The 22111-nt window shown below is 36.2% G+C and overlaps 1 protein-coding gene across 1 annotated transcript in view; it reads right to left on the bottom strand.

The window, feature by feature from the left end:
* The window catches only part of THADA (THADA armadillo repeat containing), a 323998-nt gene that overhangs the window by 287148 nt on the left and 14739 nt on the right, over nt 1-22111 (bottom strand). Inside the window, exons 10-17 of the mRNA XM_036262631.1 lie at nt 21728-21948; nt 19355-20061; nt 17246-17397; nt 16180-16335; nt 15349-15471; nt 11167-11290; nt 4701-4852; nt 1440-1653 (exon numbers count right to left, since the gene is read on the bottom strand). Of these exons, the coding sequence (XP_036118524.1) occupies nt 1440-1653; nt 4701-4852; nt 11167-11290; nt 15349-15471; nt 16180-16335; nt 17246-17397; nt 19355-20061; nt 21728-21948 (1849 nt within the window). The remainder of the gene's footprint in view (nt 1-1439; nt 1654-4700; nt 4853-11166; nt 11291-15348; nt 15472-16179; nt 16336-17245; nt 17398-19354; nt 20062-21727; nt 21949-22111) is intronic.

Genomic DNA, 22111 nt, shown 5'->3' on the forward strand with positions numbered 1-22111 from the left:
TTTAAATTTCCGAACTGTGTATAACCAGTATATTATTAATATTAGGAACATATCAAGAACTTCTAAAAATCAACAGGCAAAATATGACTGAACAAAGGACATGAACAAGCATTTCACCAAAAGGGGAAAGTAAACAGCTTATAAACTTGTAAAAAGATGCTCAATTACACTAGCAATCAGAAAAAGGCAAGATTATACTACAATGAGATACCATTTTATATTCTCCAAATTTTTAAAATCTGAAAAAATCATATTATGGTGATGATGTGATGCAAAACTCTCGTGATTTATAGGTGGGAGGTCTAATCTGAAAATCTATTTGGCATCATCTAGTAAAGTTGAAAATGCACATACTTTACGACTAGGCTATTCTACTTTTTTGTTTACTATATAAACCCTTAGACGTGTGCATTAGAAAATCTATGAGAATGTTCACATCGGCATTATTTCTATAGAAAAAAGAGGTCCATCAACAAGAGAATGCATTAATAAACTTTAGTAAATGTATATAATATATAGTAGTATTTATATAAAATTCAAACTCATGTAAAAGTAAGTAATATATTGTTTAATAACATATACACAGGTGGTAAAATCTTGGTAAAAACACGATGAACAATTATTATAAACCAAAGAACAGTAAGTATATGGTGGACAGAGAGCTAGGATAGAGGAGAGCCTTCAAAGATATGGCTGCCATTGTATTTCTTAAGCTGCATGTTATCACTGAGCTTGGGAACAAAACTTGTTAAATCTGTATACTAGTAATATTTAAATCCTATATATATATTTAAATATTCTTTGACTATTTGAAATATTTCATAAAGTTTTAAAACTTTGGAGAAAACAATTTTCAATCTGCTTACTATATCTGACCTCTCTTTTTTTTTTTTAAGTAAAAATCCCTATCTGTCCTTATTTCCAGTAGAATTCCAAATAGCATATAATTAGTACATAAATCCCCAACAAATATGTATTGAAAATCACTAGATCTGAACCACTCAGACCCTACAACTTAGAACTGGCTATGTGGAAAGAGCAAAAAGTAGGGGTATGATAGTTAAAATATAAACCCTGACAGACAAAGGAACTCTCTGCTCTATACAGAAATAGCAAAGATGACCTGGCTGTAGTCATGGTAAAATTTCTGCAGGAAAAAAAGTACATTTTTAGTAAAGAAAGAGTTCAATAAGAGTTTTATTAATGTACATTTCTATATCTACTTATTTAACATGAATATCTGTTTAAAAACAAATGTTATAGCTGAGTACACTATGTGCATAAGAGAAACTCATGGGTATTTTTATATGCTGGTAAACTCTTACATAAAAAACCACAAAGAATGTTTAACCATTAAATATTCTAACCAAATGAATAGTGAACGAGTGAGATACTGGTTTTGATAAGTAAGAGTAAAAGGTCATTTACTCAATACAAACCCATTAATGTGTTACTTTCCACCACAGCAGCAGACTTATCTCCATTTCCACATGCAACTTGCTGAGTTTTTAGGTAAGCCAAGAGAGATGATGGCAGAGCATCCCGACAGATTAAGAAGTTCAGTAGGTAGGAAGCTGTTACACAGTCATATGGTTTGGTGCTGGTGCTGAGCACCATTGCTGCCTGGAATAAGTCTTGCAGTTTCTCTGAATCCTAGAATAAAGCACAGATTCAGTAAAAGTCACTAAAACATTTCTTTAATATGAAGAAATAATACATATTTATTTGTTTATCCTCACCCAAGGACATTTTTGCATTTATCTTCAGATAGAGCAAGATGGAGAGAGGGAGGAGGAGAGAGAGAGAAACACCAATGTGAGAGTAACACATCGAGTGGTTTCCACCTGCACGACCTCAACTAGAGCTGGGGACAAACTGCAACCGAGGTACGTGCCCTTAGCGGGAACCGAACCCAGGTCTCTTTGGTTCCTAGGCAAAGCTCTAACCACTGAGCAAAATCGGCCAGGACAGAAATAATACATATTTAAAAAAAGAGACTGCCACAGAATTGTAACTCAATAAGAACATTAACTCCCTTTTTCCCTAAATATAGGCTAGACTTTTTCTTATAGTAATTAATGATTATTATTCATCAATTCTACTAGTGACGAGTGTCATGAAAATAGTATCAGTTGGGAAATTAAACACTGATAAAGCTTCTTTTTTTTAAAGTACCTCTTTATTCAGAATAGCAAAAGTTTCCTTTTTCCCCGCAGAATTCTGCTATAACTATAACCAGGTCACCTCCATTATTTCTATATAGATCAGAGTTGTTTTGCATATCGAGGGTTGTTTTACCTGGGCAACATACTACTGCCCTTCTTCCTTCCCTCTTCCCAGAGAGCTAGTTCAAAGGAGGAAAATACAAATCCATACAAAAATACAAAGCCACCAGGCTGTTCCTGGCAAAGATCCATATATATGCATGGAAAATAATCAGATAAGCCTCAGAAATTCTGCATCAGAACTCCCACACCTATATCTCATACACAAATCCACTCACAGCCCATTCTAAAGAAGACAGAACAAAGGATGGAAAGGCACTGGGCTGAGGACAGGAGATGTGGGTCCTAGTCCCAACTCCACGGTCGGCATGGTGCATGTTCACCATGATGGAACTCAGGGTGTCACTGCTCAATAATACTGATTCGACTAGCTTATTCCAAAATGTCTAACATAAAAAAAAAAAAATCATTATAAACTTAATTTTGAATTTTATTATAGGTACACTCATAATTAATGATGTCAAATATACTAATTCAAATATCATTTTATTTCCATTTAATTCTTTGTCTTTTGATCTGTTAAATTTGATCTGTTTAATTTTTTATGACCTAAAAATCTTAAAGATTGTGGCCAAAAGTTCAACTCTAAATAGTATTTGCAAGAACCAATTAAGTATATAAGCCATTTTTTATAACTGACAGTTAAGTCTCTGGTAGCCTTTGGAATATAAAATATATTTGGTTCTACCACCTGAGGTCAATCAAAATATGATATAAAGACCTTGGATATGTAGCTCCACAAGAAAGAAGGCAATGGACTTTATATATACATATACTACATACATATACTACATACATATACATATATACACACATATATACTAGTCCTTAGAAAGCTCAGATTAGCATTCAAAAATGTTTTAAAGTTAACTATATTAAAAAATTAATTATATATTAATATAAGGCCTACCCAAAGAAAGACTTTGGAAATATGTAATTAATATTTTAAAATCTTGAATGTCCATTCCTAAGATCATTTTACTAATATGCAAACCAGACCAGATATTAGAACCACCAAAATCCTACAGCAAGCCATATGTGCTACTAAGTTTCCTGAATTCTATGGTTAGTGTCTATATTCAAGCACACCTTTATCAAATTAGAGATACAAAGGCCCCCTAAGAATCCTTCATTAATTCATGTAAGGACCAGGTCTTTCATATACGTGCTTACATGTACTTTCCCTACTCCAGATACTCTCAAAATATTTGCCAGGAATGAGGCATAGTTAAATAGGAACAGGAATATAAATACGAATATATATTACAAGGTTATAGTATAATGAAAGATAAAGAGCAAGGGAGAGGTCGATGTGGGAAAGGAGGAAAAAAATATAAGAAAAAGGACTCCATATGATTCAAAAGTTAGAAGGTGAAGCACCAAAGAAGCTTCTGCTCACCAGGGCACCTGAAAGACCACAGAATAGGTGCACAATGGAGAGCAACTCCAATATGGATCCAAGTTAGAAAAGATACTCTGAGATCTTGCAATGCCATCTAGAAGCCATGGGAACAGACACCTTGTGACATGTGCTCCCACAGGATCCTACTGCATCTACAAGCTGTCATGCCCTAAATAACAGCCTAATAGCTGGAGCCCTAGGTTCCAGCTGCAGCCCCTGTAGATGCCCTTGGCCTTTACACAGCTCAAACAGAAAGCATAGCAAAGCTCTAGAGCCAGTGACCCCACAGCATACTGATGACCTCATCATAACCCCAGAATAAGCCTAAAAGGCAAAGAACCCTGAGCTAGGGAGCCCCCTGCAGACCCATTCCCATCCTGTGCTCTCATTCCCAAGCCCATCTTTGGTTACCACCCCAATGTGGGAAGTACAAAGTGTCAGGAAGAGAGTGGGCACTGAGGATGGAGTAGACCTCCCAGGGAAAGAACTGCTGTTAACCTCAAGTACACAGAGTTTCAGTCTCAGTTTAGCTATTGCTTGTTGGAAGATCAGAAACATGTTTTCTACCTCATTTAACACTCAGTTTACCAGTCTACTAAGCAGGGAAATTATCTCAAAAATTTTTTACTCAAGTTACTGTAAGTGATGTGTTTTGATCAAATATTAACATGTCCAAGGAAACTGGAGACCACAGTTAACTGAAATCTACCAATAATCTCGTAAACAATAAAACCTACTGCTTCCTACACCTCCCTTTTTAATCAAAACAATTAAAAAACAAAGCTCACTGATTTGGACTTTGTTTTCTTTTACAATATTTCCTCCTTGCCCACCACCCATCCCCACCTCCTCCATCCCACCACTCCACAACAGTAGACATATTAATGATAACTGAAACAGCCAGAAGATGTAAGAAGACAAATGCAAAGAGCGTAGACAATCCGCTGTTTCATCTATTGCTTTAAACAGAAAGTCTTCGGGTATACACATTTACATAGGAAAAGTCCAAATACCTGGAACTGAACAACTGTTTTTGGTAACTTCATCAAAAGATCAAATGCTAATAGTTTCACTGTTTCAAAAGTGCTGGTAAAACATTCCACTAGTGTTTGGAAACGACCAACATCAATGTCATGACTTAGCTGATACACCGTTTGAACTTGACCTAAAAAAAAAAAAAAGATTTAAAAGTATATAAAAAAGAAAAGGAATTCAACATTTTATAGTTATTCAGCCAAATTTATAGAAAATTCAAAAACTCACACTTCATACTTTACCCATAAAAGCATAAAAAAAATAATTTTCCATTAATTTATTTCTTAAAATAAGTATTATAGTTTTCCAAATAGGAAGCAAACATTTTTTTAAATTGTGTTTAAAACCATTTCATTCTCTTCCAAAAGGTTATATAACAGATGCCTAAGTTATTTTTTGAATAAGTAAAAAACAATAAATTAAGAAATACATCTTTTAAACATTTTTCATTAAACTTAATCTAGATAGAATCCGAAGTCCTACCACATCTTAGTTGAACGGACACTAAATAATCAATATGACAAAGCCTAAAGAATTACTGGGCTTCAAAGATAAAGAAGGAATCTTTTGGCCATTCAGGCAAACAGTTCAATTCATCTACAAAGTGGAAAAAATTAGTCTGGCTTCACTCTTTGCCACAGCAATATGTAGTGCTAGGAGAGTAAAGCAATGACCAAAAAATATATATATATCAAAAACCAATTCCAGTATCAAGTATAACAGCAATATAAACATTTTTGAATGTGCAAGAAATTAAGAATTACATTTCCCCAATTCTTCTCAAAAAAAGACAAATTTCAGCCAACCAAGAAATAAACAGAAAAACTATCACAAAAGAATGGTGGCAGCCACTGAATTCATTGAATTCTAAGATCAAGATGGAACAACTGTGACAAAAAAGAGGTTTCATAGTAGAATATGAGGAATATTTTACAGCATTTAACAAATTAACCCCGATAATAACTGAAAATATTCCTATGCGATTTCAGGAATGTTGTTGAATATAATCAGTTTTTAATTTAACCTTAACTCACAAGTTAATATAACCCTGTGAAATTCCTACAGCAAGAAAATGAAGTTTTTGTTACTTCATTCACACCTCTGCTCAAATTTGATTCCTCTATTCAAATTTGGATGCCTTTTCTTCCCTTCTCTTGCCTAATCATTCTGGCTAAAACTTTCACTACAATGGGGAATACCAGTGGTGAAAGTGAGCATCTGTGTCTTATGCCTGATCTTAGGAGAAAGGCTTGACATATCTTTACATACATATCATTATAAATCAGTATGATATGGTGTTGGCTGTCGGTTTTTCATGAATGTTATCATACTGAGGAAATTCCCTTCTATTCATAATTTGCTGAGTGTCAATCATAAAAAGGGTGTTGCAATTTATCATTGCTTTTTCTGCATTAATTGAGATGACCGTGTTTTTCCTTCCTTATATCTAATGTGGTATATACATTGACTATTTTTTTCTTATGCTGAACTATTCTCACATTCCCAGAATTAAATTCCACTTAGACTCATGGTATATAATACTTTAATAATGCTGTTAGATTTGGTTTGCTAGTACTTTGTTAAGAATTTTTGCATCTATATTCATAAGGGAGACTGACCTCTATTTTCTTTTCTTGCGAGGTCTGTCTGGCTTTGGCATCAGGGTGATGCCATCAGCATAGAATGAATTAGCAAATGCTCCCTCCTCTCAAAATTTTTAGAGCATTTGAGGAAGGACTGGTGTTATTTTTTCTTTAAATGTTTGGTGGAATTCACAAGTGAAGCCACTGCTGGGCTTTGCTGAGAGGCTTTTGATTACCAACTTTATCTCTTTACTTGCTGTAGGTCTGTTCAAATTTTCTATTTTTTCTTGAACCAATCTGTCCATTTCATCTAGGTTATTTAACTCATTGGAAACACAACTGTTTATAGCATTGTCTTGTAGTCCTTTTTATTTCTGTAAGGTCAGTAAAAACACCTTACTTTCATTTCTAATTTTAGTTATTTATGCCTTCTTTCTTTTTTTCTTAGTCAGTATAGCCAAAACTGTCAATTTTTTTGATCTTTTAAAAACAAACAAACCCAACTTTTGGTTTCATTGAGTCTCTGTATTGTTTTTCTATGCTCCATTTTGTTTATCTCCATTCTAATCTTTGTTTTCTTCCTTCTGCTAGCTTTAGGTGAGATTTGCTCTTCTTTTTCTATCTAATTCCTTGAGGTACAAAGTTAGATTATTAATTTGAGATGTTTTTTTTTTTTCTTTTTTAATGTATGTATATACAGCTATAAATCTTCCTATGTGCTCTTCTTTTGCTTCAGCCCTTAAGTTTTATGTCTTCATTCCTCTCCAAGTCTTTCCTAATTTCCCTTGTGATTTATTCCTTACCCATGGTTAAGGGCTCTGCTCAAATACGAAGCCTTCTCCGTATCAAACAGCTAGCACTCCCCATCCATTCTCCCAGGCGGTCTAATCTCCCTCCCTTTCTCTTCTTGAAACACTTTTCCATAGTACTTATGCCCATCTGGAATTCTATGTATGACTAAAATCTAAGCTCAAATATGGGAAGCACTCTGTTTTGTACACTGCGTATACGTGGCTGCTTGACATATAATAAGTACTAAACAAATATTTGCTGCACCAACCCCTGTAATCTAATTGTGGAACCAAGTTGTTCACCATGAGTACTGTGATATTTTATTCTGAGTAAGAAAGATGCATGTGGCTATTCTTCTTGAACCAGGACATAATTGAGGAAAGACAGAAACCATTTGACTAATCCCAAATCACAGGCCTTCTATAAAATCATATAGAGACCCACATTAAAGTTCCTGAGATAAAGAGAAGAAAATTTATGCCCGGCCAGTGTGGCTCAGTGGTTGAGCATTGACCCATGTGCCAAGGGTCGCTAGTTCAATTCCCAGTCAGAGCACATGCCCAGGTTGTGAGCCCAATCCCCAGTGGGGGCCATGCAGGAGGCGGCCAATCTATGTTCTCTGTCATCGATGTTTCTATCTCTCTCCCTCACCTTTCCTCTCTCTCTAAAATAAATAAAAAGAAAAAAAAATTTTTTTAAAGGAAAATGAAAAAATTTATTTTTCCCATCTTGAATTTTATGGTCGTGCCTCTTTAGCCTCCTTTAAAGTTAGTAAGTATAGTATGGCTTGCACCATTTGCATCATCCTCAAGTTGTTTAATTAACATAAATACTGTGATGTCAGTCACTGCCCAATTATATGTGACTCATTCATTAAAAAGATGACTCAGGCCCTGGCTAGTTTGGCTTACCGGTTAGAGTGTCAGCCCATGAACCAAGAGTCTTGGGTTTGATTCCGGTAAAGGGCACATACCTTGGTTTTGGTTTGGTCCCAAGTCCTGGTTGGGGTTGTGCGGGAGGCAGCCAGTTGATGTGTCTCTCTGGCATTGATGTTTCTCTCTCTCCCTCCCTCCCTCCCACTCTATCTGAAGATAAATGGGAAAAAAGTATCTTTGGGTGAGGATTTAAAAATAAAAAAAAAAAAAAAAGGTGACTCAGATTTTTCACTTTTAAAGTACATTTAAATATATTAAACCACTCTGTCAATTGAAAAATTACCAGGATAACTCAGCCTAGTGTTACTTCCCCAACACCTAGGTGCAAATATAACTACATTAAATGCACAGAAAACTTTTTTATAATTGGATAAGCAATCACCCTTAGGTAAAACTTTATTTTCTAAGTTCAGTTATAGTACCATTAAAATTCTCTAAACTGATGGATGCCCCTACATACATCTTCTGTGGCTGTTGTAACAAATTACCACAAACTTGGTGGCTTAAAATCAGAGAAATCTACTGTCTTAAAGTCCTGGAAACTAGAAGTACAAAATCAAGGTGTTGTTAGGGCCATGCTCACTGCAGAGGCTCAAAGGGAGAACTCATGCCTGTCTTTTTCAGCTTCTGGAGGCCTCCCAGATTCCATGGCTTGTAGCCATATCACTCCAATGTCTACTGTCATGGTGACTCCTCCTCTTCTGTGCATCACATCTCCCTGTGCCTTTCTCTCATAACAACACTTGTGATAGCATTTAGGCCCATCCAGATCATCCAAGATTATCTCATTTTGAGATCCTTAACTTAATCACATCTGCAAAGAATCTTTTTCCAAGTAAGGTTCACATTCATGGGTTCTAAGAATTTGATATGGATATCTTTTGGAGGTCATTTTTCGACCCCCACACCTACTTTCAACAAATGATCAAATTTATCATCATGAACAATGGAACAAGCCAACATATATCTCTTGCTATGATGACCTGAGAAAAACATCACATCACCAAAGCAAAATTCCTGCCAAAAATGCATAATCTGAATAAAATCATGAGCAAACAATAAGACAGATACATTCCTTTAAAATATTTGTCACGAAATAAGATACTTTTCCAGATTTAAAGGACGCTAAAAGAGATATAACAACAAAATGTAATGTATGGTCTTGGACTGGATCCTGGATCACAGAAAAAAAAATTTTTTCCTAAAAAAGGCCACTTATTGGGACCACTGGCAAAATTAGAATATAGATTGTATATTAAATAATAGCATTATATCAACATTAAATTTCCTGAATTTGATCATTGTGTTATGGTTAGAAAATTAACAAGAGAGAGATAGAGAGATAAAGCAAATATGACAGGTTCTTGAATAACGTCATTTTGTCCAACATCCTTTCTTTTTCGTTAATCCTCACCCGAGGACATTTTTGCATTTATCTTCAAATAGAGTGGGAGGGAGAGAGAGAAACATCGACATGAGAGAGACACACTGACAGGCTGCCACCCACACAACCCCAACCAGGGCCGGGGACAAACTGCAACTGCGGTAGGTGTCCTTAGCGGGAACCAAACCCAGGACTCTCTGGTCCGTGGGCTAATGCTCTAACCGCTGAGCCAAACTGGCCAGGGCAGCGTCCTTTCTTTATCATATTGATGAGGGGGGGAAAAATTAATTCCTGGTAAGGGCCATTTTCTGTGTGAAGTATGCAAATTCTCCCTATGTCTGCATGGGTTTTCTATGTGCAGTATAGTTCCTCCCACATGCCAAAGATGTGCAGGTTAGGTTAACTGGTGTGTCTAAATTGCCCCAGTCTGAGAGAGAGAGAGAGAGAGAGAGAGAGAGAGAGAGAGCGAGAGAGCGCACCCTGCAGTAGAAGGGCATCCTGTCCAGGGTGGGGTCCCACCTTGTGCCCTGGGCGGCCAGAATGGGCTCACGCCACCTAAGACCCTGACTGAAATAGAGGGGTTGGAAAAGAATTATCTTATTTGTTTTTATTAATCTTTCTTAAATGTACCTACATCTCAAATTTATTTCCGTATTTAATATTAGAAGTGTTTTAGATCTTTATTTAGAAGTTTGGTGATGTGTTTGGTGCTGTAGATACTTAACTCGTTTATATCAATTAGTCTGTGGTTAAAATTGGTTTCGTTACATGTTGTTTCACTTAAAGCTGCCATTTCCAAGAACCCACTGACGCTACTAACATAAACAAGTGATAAATCTAGGGAGAAGGTACATGGCTGTGCACTGAACTATTCTTGAAAACTGGCTGTTGGTTTGAGTTTTTTTCCAAATAAAAACTTGAAAAAAAAAAAAAAATGAAGCAAGCCTGTATTAATATCAAACAACTCTCCTCCCAGCTAAACAATTATACTATGCCTAAAAACTTAAACTAACAATAATTCAACTACAGAGTAACGTTTCCTGATTCTGTGTCATTCCTTCTGAAAAAGCAGCAGAGCAGGATATTTTTGTTTGGCTACAGTCAAGAAAGACTGAGCACAAACAAGAAATCCATATTAAAACACACACAGATTCATGTACGGGGATAAAAAGAGTCATGTCTTGTCAAAAAGGGGAAAAAAAAAAAAAAACTCAAAGGGAAGTTAAATGTTTGGCCTGCCTGAGTGTCCCACAGAAGAAGAAACAAAGGGCATCATTAAATCATTATGCCTGGAAATGATATTGTCCTATAGTCTTTCTGAAACCAGATCAAGACTTATGAAACAGATAGTATGTAAAGGGAAACCACATTTTAACCACAAAGACTCACTAAGGAATGTTATTCATACAAGAAACTTTTTTTTTTTTAATTTTTAAAACTTAAAGAACAGATTGGGCACTATATTAGAATACCAACATATAAATTGGGGCACAATGAGAACGTAATAAGCACACAGTCCATGAAAACTTATAGTTCTGGTTTGCCAAATAATAACTAGTTTTGCTCCCTCATGTCCCTTATTGACAAATTTAATTATGTCCACATAAGAATTATATAGTGAGACTAAAACCTCTTATAAGAACCTAAAAAGGCAACAAAACTCAAACTTCAAGTAAAACAGAATGTTGAAAAAGCATGTGTTTTGCAAGAAGAAAAAAACCAACTTTCCCAAACATTATTGAAAACTTACCTTCCGTGACAGGAAAAACTTCAGCTATTGAGCCTAAAATGGTTAAAGCTGAAAATCTAGTTGGGTAGGAAGAGCCAGGAAACAATGCTTCAAAAAGACTGTTGCAAATGGCTGACATGAAATTCTAAAAATAAATTACAATGAGTATAATTGAGTTAACTTACAAAAGGTTATCTTCAAAGTATCACCTTTAAGAGTGGGGTTTTTTTCTTTTAATTAAGGGAGAAAAGATTTAAAAAAGACAATACTAGTTAACCCATGGACACAAACAATAGTGCAGTGAAGGCCTGGGGGCAACAAGAGCAGGATGGAGGGGGTCAATGGGGGGTAAAAGGAGGGACCTCAGTAATACTTTCAACAATAAGATAAATTTTAAAAATAAAAATGAAAGCAAGCAATCAAAAAACAATACTAGTTGTTCACGTCCCTTAACAATTCCAAGTGACACCCTTGACCATGAGCTATATCAAGACTTTTATGAACTCCATCTTTGTAAAGAGTCAATAAGTACAATTCCAATTGTACTCCGCAAAAGAAAAAAAACATTTTTAGTGAAAACAAATCCATTCTTCTCTGACATATCCTAAAGCTGTACAAACATTGATTCTCTTCACCACAGGCATTCAAGTATCAAAGGTATATATACATTTTAAGTTTTAAAATGACCAAAGAAATATCCAATATATGCTACCTGATAAATTTGATAAATGTAATACTTGACAAATTTGGCATAATTCATTTAAAAATCCAACTATTCCATTGTCTTCTGTCTTTTAGCTCCTGTCCTATCATTCTGTTTATACAAATGATAAAAATGAAAACTTTTAGTAAAATGCAATTTTTAAACAAAAAGCAAAATGGGAAATACTTTATCCAGGATATAATCTTCTCCCTCTAATTAAAATAATAATTTTTTTTTCTGTGCAAGATCACAGAGAAAAATTATAAGGAAAGGTTGTGATTCTTAAGCATCTCATACACTACTATGCCCTGACAACATATATTTGTAACTGAGCAGACATAAGCAGCTCTATTCTCAACTGACTCTAGACAGGATCCCTTCATTTCTTCGGTCAAGGATATACAACTCCAGGGATTTATCCTGTAGGTCCTTACAGGCCCTAAGTAAGAGTTATTAGTTTATTAGTTCTGTTGGGTTTCAAAGGAATAGGATAGTTATTGGAAATATCCTAGTTAAATGAGTTTTAATTATAAATGAGTAGCATAATATTCATATTAAAAGGCAACAAGTTCATCCTTTAAGAGTGATCTTATACTAATTATAGTGTCACTTATATTTTTAGATATAGTTCTTTCCCTCAACCAGACTGTAACCACAGTGGAGGCAGAGACCACAGCTACTAGTACATTTATCTCTCTAGTCTTGAGCATACTGTCCTACACACACATATAGGGCTCAACATATGCTCTAGTCACTTTTTTTTTTTCTTTTTTTTTTTAATCCTCATCCGAGGACATTTTTCCATTTTTTGTACAGACAGAGTGGGAGGGAGAGAGAGGAAGAGAGAGAGAGAGAAACATCGATGTGAAAGGGACACATCGAGTGGCTGCCACCCGCACGACCAACCAGGGCCGGGGACAAACTGCAACCGAGGTACATGCCCTTAGCGGGAACTGAACCCGGGCCTCTCTGGACCGCAGGTGGACACTCTAACCGCTGAGCCAAACCGGCCAGGGCTCTAGTCACTTTAATGGTTTCCAAATACCTCAACCCAGCATTCAAAACTTTCTCCTTATCTTGGCTGGTTTTCTCAGTGGTTAGAGCACCGGCCCCTGGACCAGAGTCGTGGGTTCAATTCCCATCAAAGGCATGTACCTGGGTTGCAGGTTCGAGCCCCAGCTATGGTCAGGGTCATACAGGAGGCAACCAATCGATGTATCTCTCACATCGGTATTTCTCTCTCTCCCTTCCTCGGGTGAGGATTAAAAAAAAACCCACAAAACTGTCTCCTTGATTTACTAACTCATTTCCAACTTGCTTTTCTAACTCTTTTCCCATTACTCACCTCCTCTGTTCCCCCTAGTATCCTATGTCATTCACACCAGTGGACTCACCATTCCCCAAATTCTCTCTGTACTTTCTTACCTCCAGAACTTCACTTAAGATGGTAATAAGGAAAAACCACTATTCAGATTTTAGAGTGAAGAGCACATCTGGGTCTACTACTTACTAGAGATCTTGGGCAGGTTACTCAATTTTTCCAAGCTTCAGTTTTCTCACTTTTATGTGGGGATACTAATGCCTATCTCACAGCCTTGCTATTAAAGATTAAATGAGAACATGGATATAAAGCATTTTGTACATTTAAAAGTACCCAGCTGTTAATATCAGTTATTTAGGTATGAAATGATCTCCTTCACTATACTAGACCACATCTTTTCCAACTAACAGACTGCTTTTCTTCCCCTGCACTTAGTCTGTTGTCTGGCTCTGAACCTATCACACACTGTATGACACCCACTGTTCTGATGATGTTGATAATATAGTGCCAATGTCGTAACCTCCAAAAGCCACAAGTGACTAGAGCTGGGAGAAAATACAAGAACTATGAGACTGACTCAGATTAAGACTCTAAAGACTAGTTTTCAAAAAATATATATATCCATAAGCACAAACTGAGATCACTTGCATACAATGAAAATTCAGAATGTCAACCCACAAAATAGGTTTTGTGTTTCTAAGTATCTAATTTAAACAAGTATTATTTTACTCCTTGCAAAAAGAAGCAAAATAAATTTTTTCTTACATCATTTAGCAATGATCCAGAAAGACTGAAAAATAACTGTTCCACACATACAGCAAGTGCTCAAAATATATTCCAATCACTTTTAATGACTTCCAGCAAGGCTTTTTAGAGTGATTTATTTTACAAAGAGCTTTCTTATTTAATCATCAAAACAAACCTTTCACAGAGGTTATTAATCCCACGTACAGCTGCACAGACTCATAAAGTAAGCCAACTAGTCAATGGAAGAATTAGGACTAAACCTATGTGCTTCAAGTTTAGGTTGTACCTTTCCAATCTTCATTGTTGGAATTTTACAAAGATGAAGCTGATTTCAGCCTCTGTATAGGAATATTCTTCTTCAGATGACTTTCTTTTTTTACCTTTTAATACAAAATTGAAAACTAAGGCCCATCCATAATGTTTACAATAGGTAGTCACTATGTTATGCACCAACGTATCAATTTATTACACTTGTTTCCCTAAATGAAATAAAATAGATGAACTCTGTCCTCTATTTGGATCTTAGGAGAAAAATAAGAGTCTGCTTCTGAGAGGCTAGATTTGGAGTAAGAAACCAGTGATGAAAAGTTCATTCTGTTCTGATGGACAGAAATTAAAGGTTGTCAAGCTGAGCCCTGGCCCAGACTGGGGCTGCTGTATCTGGGGTTCCATCCATCCCATTAACACAGTATCCTACAGCCCTGGCCAGTTTGGCTCAGCGGTTAGAGCGTCGGCCTGCGGTCCGGAGAGACCTGGGTTCGGTTCCCGCTAAGGGCACGTACTTCGGTTGCAGTTTGTCCCCGGCCCTGGTTGGTCATGCGGGTGGCAGCCACTCGATGTGTCCCTTCACGTCGATGTTTCTCTCTCTCTCTCCTTTCCTCTCTCTCCCTCCCACTCTATCTGTACAAAAAATGGAAAAATATCCTTGGGTGAGGATAAAAAAAAACAAAAAACACAGTATCCTACAAACCAGCCCTACTCTTGAGGCTCACTCCAAAATGGGATAGACAGGAACCTCCATGGCTGGACCATGGGCCAGCAGTCACTAGCATCAAGCCACTGAATATCATGTTAGTATAAGGAAGCAGGCCCAGACACAGCAGTCTTTTGCCTGGAGAGTAGAGAAGTTCAGGGCCAGCAATTACCTTTCTGTTTGAGAACTAAATCCATCAGGCCCACATAAGCTGTATATTATTGACAGTAACTCATTAATGCTATTTTCTAACACACCTGAAGTCCAGCACTGGTTCCACAACTCAGGCTACCTCAAGAGAAGTACGAAAGCACCAGTAGGAATATATAAAAACCAGTTTGAAGAAAAGCACAGAAACACTACTTACCAAGAGACTTCCATTTATTTCCCTTTAATGCATATTCATAATTGTTTTGTGGTTTCTTAAGAATCCATATGTCTAGAAATATTATCACCTACCTTATACTGCTGTAAAGAAACAGAAGGGTGCTGTTTGGTTAACTCATTCTCTGATGCATGTTTGGACTTATTTTGTTCCAGTTTATATAGCACCTGAGAACTTTCCTGTATCCTACAAAACAACTTTTGAGAAAAAGAAAAATGAAGCATATATGAGCCATGTTAACCTTAAATGTCAAAGGAAAAACTTTCTAAATTCTTTACACTAAAACTTCAGGCAAGGAATATACTGGTTTTTAACCTCTTATTATTTATACAGTGTCTCTTTTTGACAGAAAATTAGCATTTACTTTGTTAAAACCAAAAACAACATATTACTGCAAACCAGAATACAAGTCATTAAACCACAATTCTATTTCTTTTAGGTCAGCATGAACCTAAAGATGATATATTCACTTTTATGCTCTACTAATTCTTCACCCCATATATGTGTCAAATGATTAAATCAAGTTGAATTATTCAATAATGACCATTTCATGAGGTGCTTTAAGAAAATATAAAAATAGAAGGGCATCCTTCCTCTTCTAAACAAAGTTTTCTTAAAATAACTAACACCCTGAAAACTCATCACTAGATTTTTTTCCTTTCAAAAAAAAGAGTTCCAGTTTGATTTACTACACCGAAATGAAAGGACTTTTCACTCTGGATTTCAATCCCAAATGCAGACTGTTCTACAGAATCAGAACAGTTCACAGAAGGGCCATGAAGAGATGTGGTAGTCCAAGCCCATGACCATTATGCTCACATTCTCCTAAAATCTGGGCTCTTTTGATAAATGATTTCCAGAGCAAAGTACACCACTTTCCCGTAATTTCTGATGAGAAATTCTACCTTTTTAAGAAGAGAACAAATCTGCTGCCGCACTCCTGGGGACTGGCTGTTAAGATTGTATGTGATAAAGAACTGAATCCACTGCATTTCTTCTATGGAAACAATTTCTGTGCTCCGATTACTTTCACAAAGCAAGCCTAATGTGTCTATCCGAACCTAAAACACATCAAGCAATAAAATGTTAACTTTTCAGTGAAATAAGTGAACCCTAAACTACCTGACATGTTTAATTATTTACATTGGCTACCAAAGGGGGGGACAAAAACAGTAGTCAGTTTACCCATATGTACCTCAGAAAGGTTCCTAAAGATACTATGGTTATTGCCTATAACATTATTTTATTAAATGTGTAAATTGGATATTTATTAAAGTAAACAATCTTAAAGATTCTTATTTCATGGTAATGTTCAACTTCACTCTTTTTATTCTTTCTTCTCGGTCACCACTTTACCCTGGACCCCATCACCTCACTCTTAGATTACTGTCATACACATCTAACTGGACTCCTGGTTGTTGTTTTTTCGCTCCCATTCTGCACATTCATTTCTGTTTGCATTAATTTCATGTCCTTGTTGAAGGCTCTGGTTCCTATATACCAAATGAATGAAAAATGAAGCCTGAAGCCTAGGATTGAAGGCTTCCATAAAATGGACAAAACACTTCACTCCTGCCAAACAATGCCCTTCATCATCCTCCAGTCCTTGTTTGTCATTCTGTTGACTGCTCCAATGTCCCTCTCCTCTAATCAAATGTATCACTTTTCTAATTAGCCACCCCTGCTCTGATCAGACTCTTCTGAGTTTTCCACATCCTTGCGTATGAACACACTCTTGTATCTGTATTTTCTTTTAAGAGTTTATAGCTGTTTTATGCAGGTTTTCTTATTTCTTCAACTAAACTCTAAGTAGCCTGAAAGGTGTTCAGTTTTCATTCTCTATTCATCATCCTTATGGACCCCTTAAAACAGGGAGAGGCATAACATAGGGACCCCTGTATTGGACTGCTAAATGAATAATAAATCAGGATCTACCGCACGTGTGAATTCCTAGTTATTCTGTTGACTTACTTGGCAGTGCTGATGAATTAAGCCTTGCTTTATATTTGCACCAGACACAAGATTCCGCCAAGCATCAGTTGCAGACTGAAGGTGTCCATGAGCTCTAGCTGTTCGCAGACATGCCATCAAAGCACCCAGAGCCCCTCTACTGTTATACGACCCTAAGGATGGAAAAGATTGCTCTTGTTTCAAAAGCACAATAAAAAAGACCAGTACTGTGCTGTGTAATGACTACCACAATTTTCATGTTTATAATTAACACTATGCTTCAAAAATCATATTTTAAACTAAATTCTAGCATGATTTAAAGTTCCTATTATAAAATAATCATTATTTTAAACATTTAACAGTTCTTGTGCCAATACTGTCAAGTAAGCATAATCCTCTTGTTAACTTTTTAAAAATCATAATTTCTGGTTATTATTTTTATTTTTTCCTTGACAGTTAGAAAACAAATCAGGAAATGAATCAGAAAAAAAAAAAATCAGGTGGAGAAATATTTAAAACAATAAAAATAACTAAAATGATTCTCAGTCCAAAATAGGAAAAACACAAGTGTTTTAGTTCTCTAAAACTGAACACCGAACCTCTCTGCATATTTTGGAGTTATTGGTTCTCCCTAGTAAAGAAGTTAAAAGAAGTATCACAAAGAACATGATGCTTTCTGAGGCCAAGACATCAGCCCTTAATAAGGGCACAGGGAGCTCTGGTTCCCAGGGCACCTTGACATAAAAATAAATCCTGCCTTACTTCAGAACAGATTCATGAATCCTGGGCTTCAGATGGCTTCTCAATAAGGCAAGAATAATTATTAAAAAATTATAAATAATGACTACTTTTATGTATAGAAACCAGACTTTTCAGCTATCTCATAGTTACTCTTTGAAGTACTGAAAGTTTTTAATTATTTTAGTTGCAAATTCTTAAAATGTGATATAGGGTACCATATTCCTGCTTGGTTAAACAGAATATAACAATGTTATAATTTGCGTGATAAGCCAGGATCACAGTTTTATATTTTAATTACTGAACTATGCTTTAATATAGGAACTCCTTCAGAGTTACAGAGTTTCCCTGGAATGTTTACCCCTATTCTAAATTATTACAGACAGCTGTTTTCCTGAGATCATGCCTCTAAATGTTTTGTCTCTTTCCCAGAGGTAAAAACCTGCCATTGCCAATTTACCTGTTTAACCTTGCCAAAACAGTCTTTAATTACAGTTTTGATCTTTTCAATAAGCAAATTACATGAAACACACAAACTTTTACTCCAGTCTGACAACCAAATAACAAATAAGAACTTGGTAAAATAAATTAAAACCCTGTATAGTAAACCCCCTTATCCACAGTTTCAGTTACTCACAGTCAACCATGATCCAGAAATATTAAATGAAAAATTCCAGAAATAAACAAATCACAAGTTTTAAATTGCACACTATTCTCAGTAGCATGGTGATGTGAATCCTTACTTTGACCAGCAGATGCACACTGTATATACTATCTGCCCATTAGTCACTTAGTGACCAATTCAGTTACGACTGTTGCTGTATCCCAGTTACTTGTGTTCAAGTCACCCTTATTTTACTTAATAATGGCCCCAAAGCAAAGAGTAATGATGCCAGCAATTCAGTATGTCAAAGAGAAGCCGTAAAGCGCTTTCTTTAAGTGAAAAAGTGAAAGTTCTTGACTTAATAAGAAGAAAAAAAATCATATGCTGAGGTTGCTAAAGTTCTATAGTAAAAAAAGATCTATAGTAAAAACGACCCTTCTGTTTGAAATTGTCTAATTTAGAAATTAAATTTTATCATAAGTATAGGAAAAAAAACAAAATATATATGGGGTTTGGTACTATCCATAGCTTCAGGCATCCACTGGGGACCTTTAAAAGTATCCCCTGCAGATAAGGAGGGACTGCTATAATAAAATAAACCTCATAATCATAACTGGAATCAATCAGCCTGTAGAAATTACTTCGGCCAAAAAACTCTATTCAGCTATGTGCAGTAACATTCGTTTCAAACTGAAATCCTGTAAATTTGAACATAGTCAAATGTGCCTGGGTAACTACACTTAAGAATCCTAACTAGAAATGACTAAAACAAAAATTCATTTTCTTACCAGTTTTAGCATCAGCAGAAGTCTGAAGAATCTTTACCATGTAGCTTAAGCTTTCAGGGTTGCAATTCAATAATTTTGGCAAGTAATAATCAATAACATAAGATTTTTGATCCAGATTTCCTTCACATAGTATGTAAAGGAGAGGAGAAACCCAAGTCTCATGCCACTCATCAATCCAAGTACTGTCGACAGCCTGAGATTTCAAATGACTCTTATGATTTTTGAACATCGTTTCTAAGAGGTCACTTGCATAAGGCACCAGTGACTGGTCCCCCATCACCTCTAAGATTTGTGATGGAACAGTTTTAGCTAATGCCAAAATATGTTTAACTCCTACGCAATCTACTAAACAACCAAGGCATATGTACTTTCCTTTAATATGCCATTCCAATTGCAAAAGACTCTCAGTCAGTTCAAAAATGAAGCGATCAGCAGCCAAATCCGACTTTTCTAACTTGGACTCTTCAATAGTGAGCTGGTGCATTTGGAGACTGTTTCTGAATATGATTTTGGTTTGGTGTCTCAAAGCATCCAATGGATGTTCCCAGTGGGTATAGACATATTTCAAAAGTCTCCTAACTATGCTTGAATTCCCATTCAGACTGTCCTTCAGACTTGGGGAACTTGACTCAAGAACATGTATGGCTGAGTTAGTCCAAGATGCCAAAATTCTTGACAGAAACATTTCCAGGGTTGATTCCTTGATCCTGGAGAAATGAATTATATTATTATAAAATGACTAGTAAAAGAAATTTCATTTTTTAATCATTTAAACTTTAAAACTATAAAATACAAAGAAAGATCAGAAATTCAATCATTATTAAATTTACAACAAGAAATTATAAATAAGGCCAAAACACACCTCAAATTTGTATATAAATCTATTCATCTTGTGAAATATAATCCAAAGAAAGACACAAGAAAAATTTTGGGGGTGATGGAGATGTTCATTATTTTGATTGTGATGATTGTTTCACAGGTATTTTAAAACATACCGAGGAGCTAGGGTTGGGAAAAGTTATTTGGAATGGGGTTTCTTTAGGGGGTAATGAAAATATTCTAAAGTTAATGGTAGTGATAGTTGCACCATCCTGTGAATATACAAAAAAAACAACCACCATGTAAATATATCTCAATTAACCTATTATAAAATAACACAATAAAAAATAAATTTTAAATATGCACAAAATTAAAAAATATGTAAAAATCTTAAACACATATAAACTGAAAAAATGTAGTTTATTTTGGAACACTGTAGTTTTCTCCTTTTACCTACATGTCCATTACAACCAAGCTGTATCTATGGTTTGACATGTTAAGCACATGAACACTTTCAGGCATTATGGCAAAAACAACATACAATCCAATGAAGTCAAAGACCTGGCTACAGGTCTGGCTCTGGTGCTTATTAGCAATACGCTATTTTTTTTTTTTTTTATCCTCACCCGAGGATATTTTTCCATTTTTTGTACAGATAGAGCGGGAGGGAGAGAGAGGAAGGGAGAGAGAGAGAAACATCGACGTGAAGGGACACATCAAGTGGCTGCCACCCGCATGACCAACCAGGGCTGGGGACAAACTGCAACCGAAGTACGTGCCCTTAGCGGGAACTGAACCCGGGTCTCTCCGGACCGCAGGCCGACGCTCTAACCGCTGAGCCAAACTGGCCAGGGCTTAGCAATACACTCTTAGATTAAAGCATTTACTTCTCTAGAAAATTCACTTTACCCATTCAACAAATTAGATTTCCTATCCTATCAGACATGTGAAGACCACAATGAACTGCCTATGATAAAGTTGTTCATAAACTAAAATAATTATACATATAGAAATTTTTATAGGTTTTTAAAAAATGCTAGCATCAGATATTGAATATTAAAATTAACTTTAGAAATGTCCACTCCAGGTTAACCTGCACCAATAATTTCCTCTTTTTGTTTTTTATCCTCACCGGAGGATATTTTTCCACTTATCTTCAGACAGAATGGGAGAGAGGGACGGGGAGAGAGAAACATCGATGAAAGACAGAAACATTGATGTGAAAGAGATAATCGACTGGTTGCCTCCCGCACAACCAGGACCAGGGCCAAGGAGGAACCACACTGCGGTACGTGCCTTTGACCAGATTCGAACCCATGACTCATTGGTCCAAGGGCCGACACTCCAATTGCTGAGCCAAACCAGCCAAGGCTGCACCAATAATTTCTATAATCTCCCATTTTTTCTTGTTCTACCTTCACACCCCCTTCATTCCCTTTCAATTGAGGATTATCCTGACCACTTTCACTGAATTACTAAGTATGCTGGCTCAGTTGCCATCTTTTAAATGTCTGACAAGAAAACAAAATATGAGACAGCAGCATCAAAACTTACTGTGAGCTCAAGGTGAACAAAACATGCACAGTATCCAAGAGCAGGGCCTCCCCACTCAGGCCCATCCTCCCATTCTGCCAGTCCAACATGGTGAGTGTCCCTTGACACAGGAATAAGAGAGCTGACTCGGAGATATCCGCACAACAAAGGCTCCTGCAGGAGTTCACAAACCACTCCGGGGTGCTCGTGCAGTCCACTGAACGGAGAAGCAAACTACTAATCTGAAAATACAATAGAGCTAACATAGCATATAAAGCCTTTAAAACTTTTCAGAGATATTCCAAAATATAAATCCAAAATTCTGTTTCCCCCGAAATATCATAAGAAAATTAATGAACCCAAAGGTAAAAACACCACAAGTGTTAAAATTATTATAACAATAGG

This window comes from Molossus molossus, unplaced genomic scaffold (genome assembly GCF_014108415.1).
Source record: "Molossus molossus isolate mMolMol1 unplaced genomic scaffold, mMolMol1.p scaffold_m16_p_15, whole genome shotgun sequence".
Taxonomy (NCBI): Eukaryota; Metazoa; Chordata; class Mammalia; order Chiroptera; family Molossidae; genus Molossus; species Molossus molossus.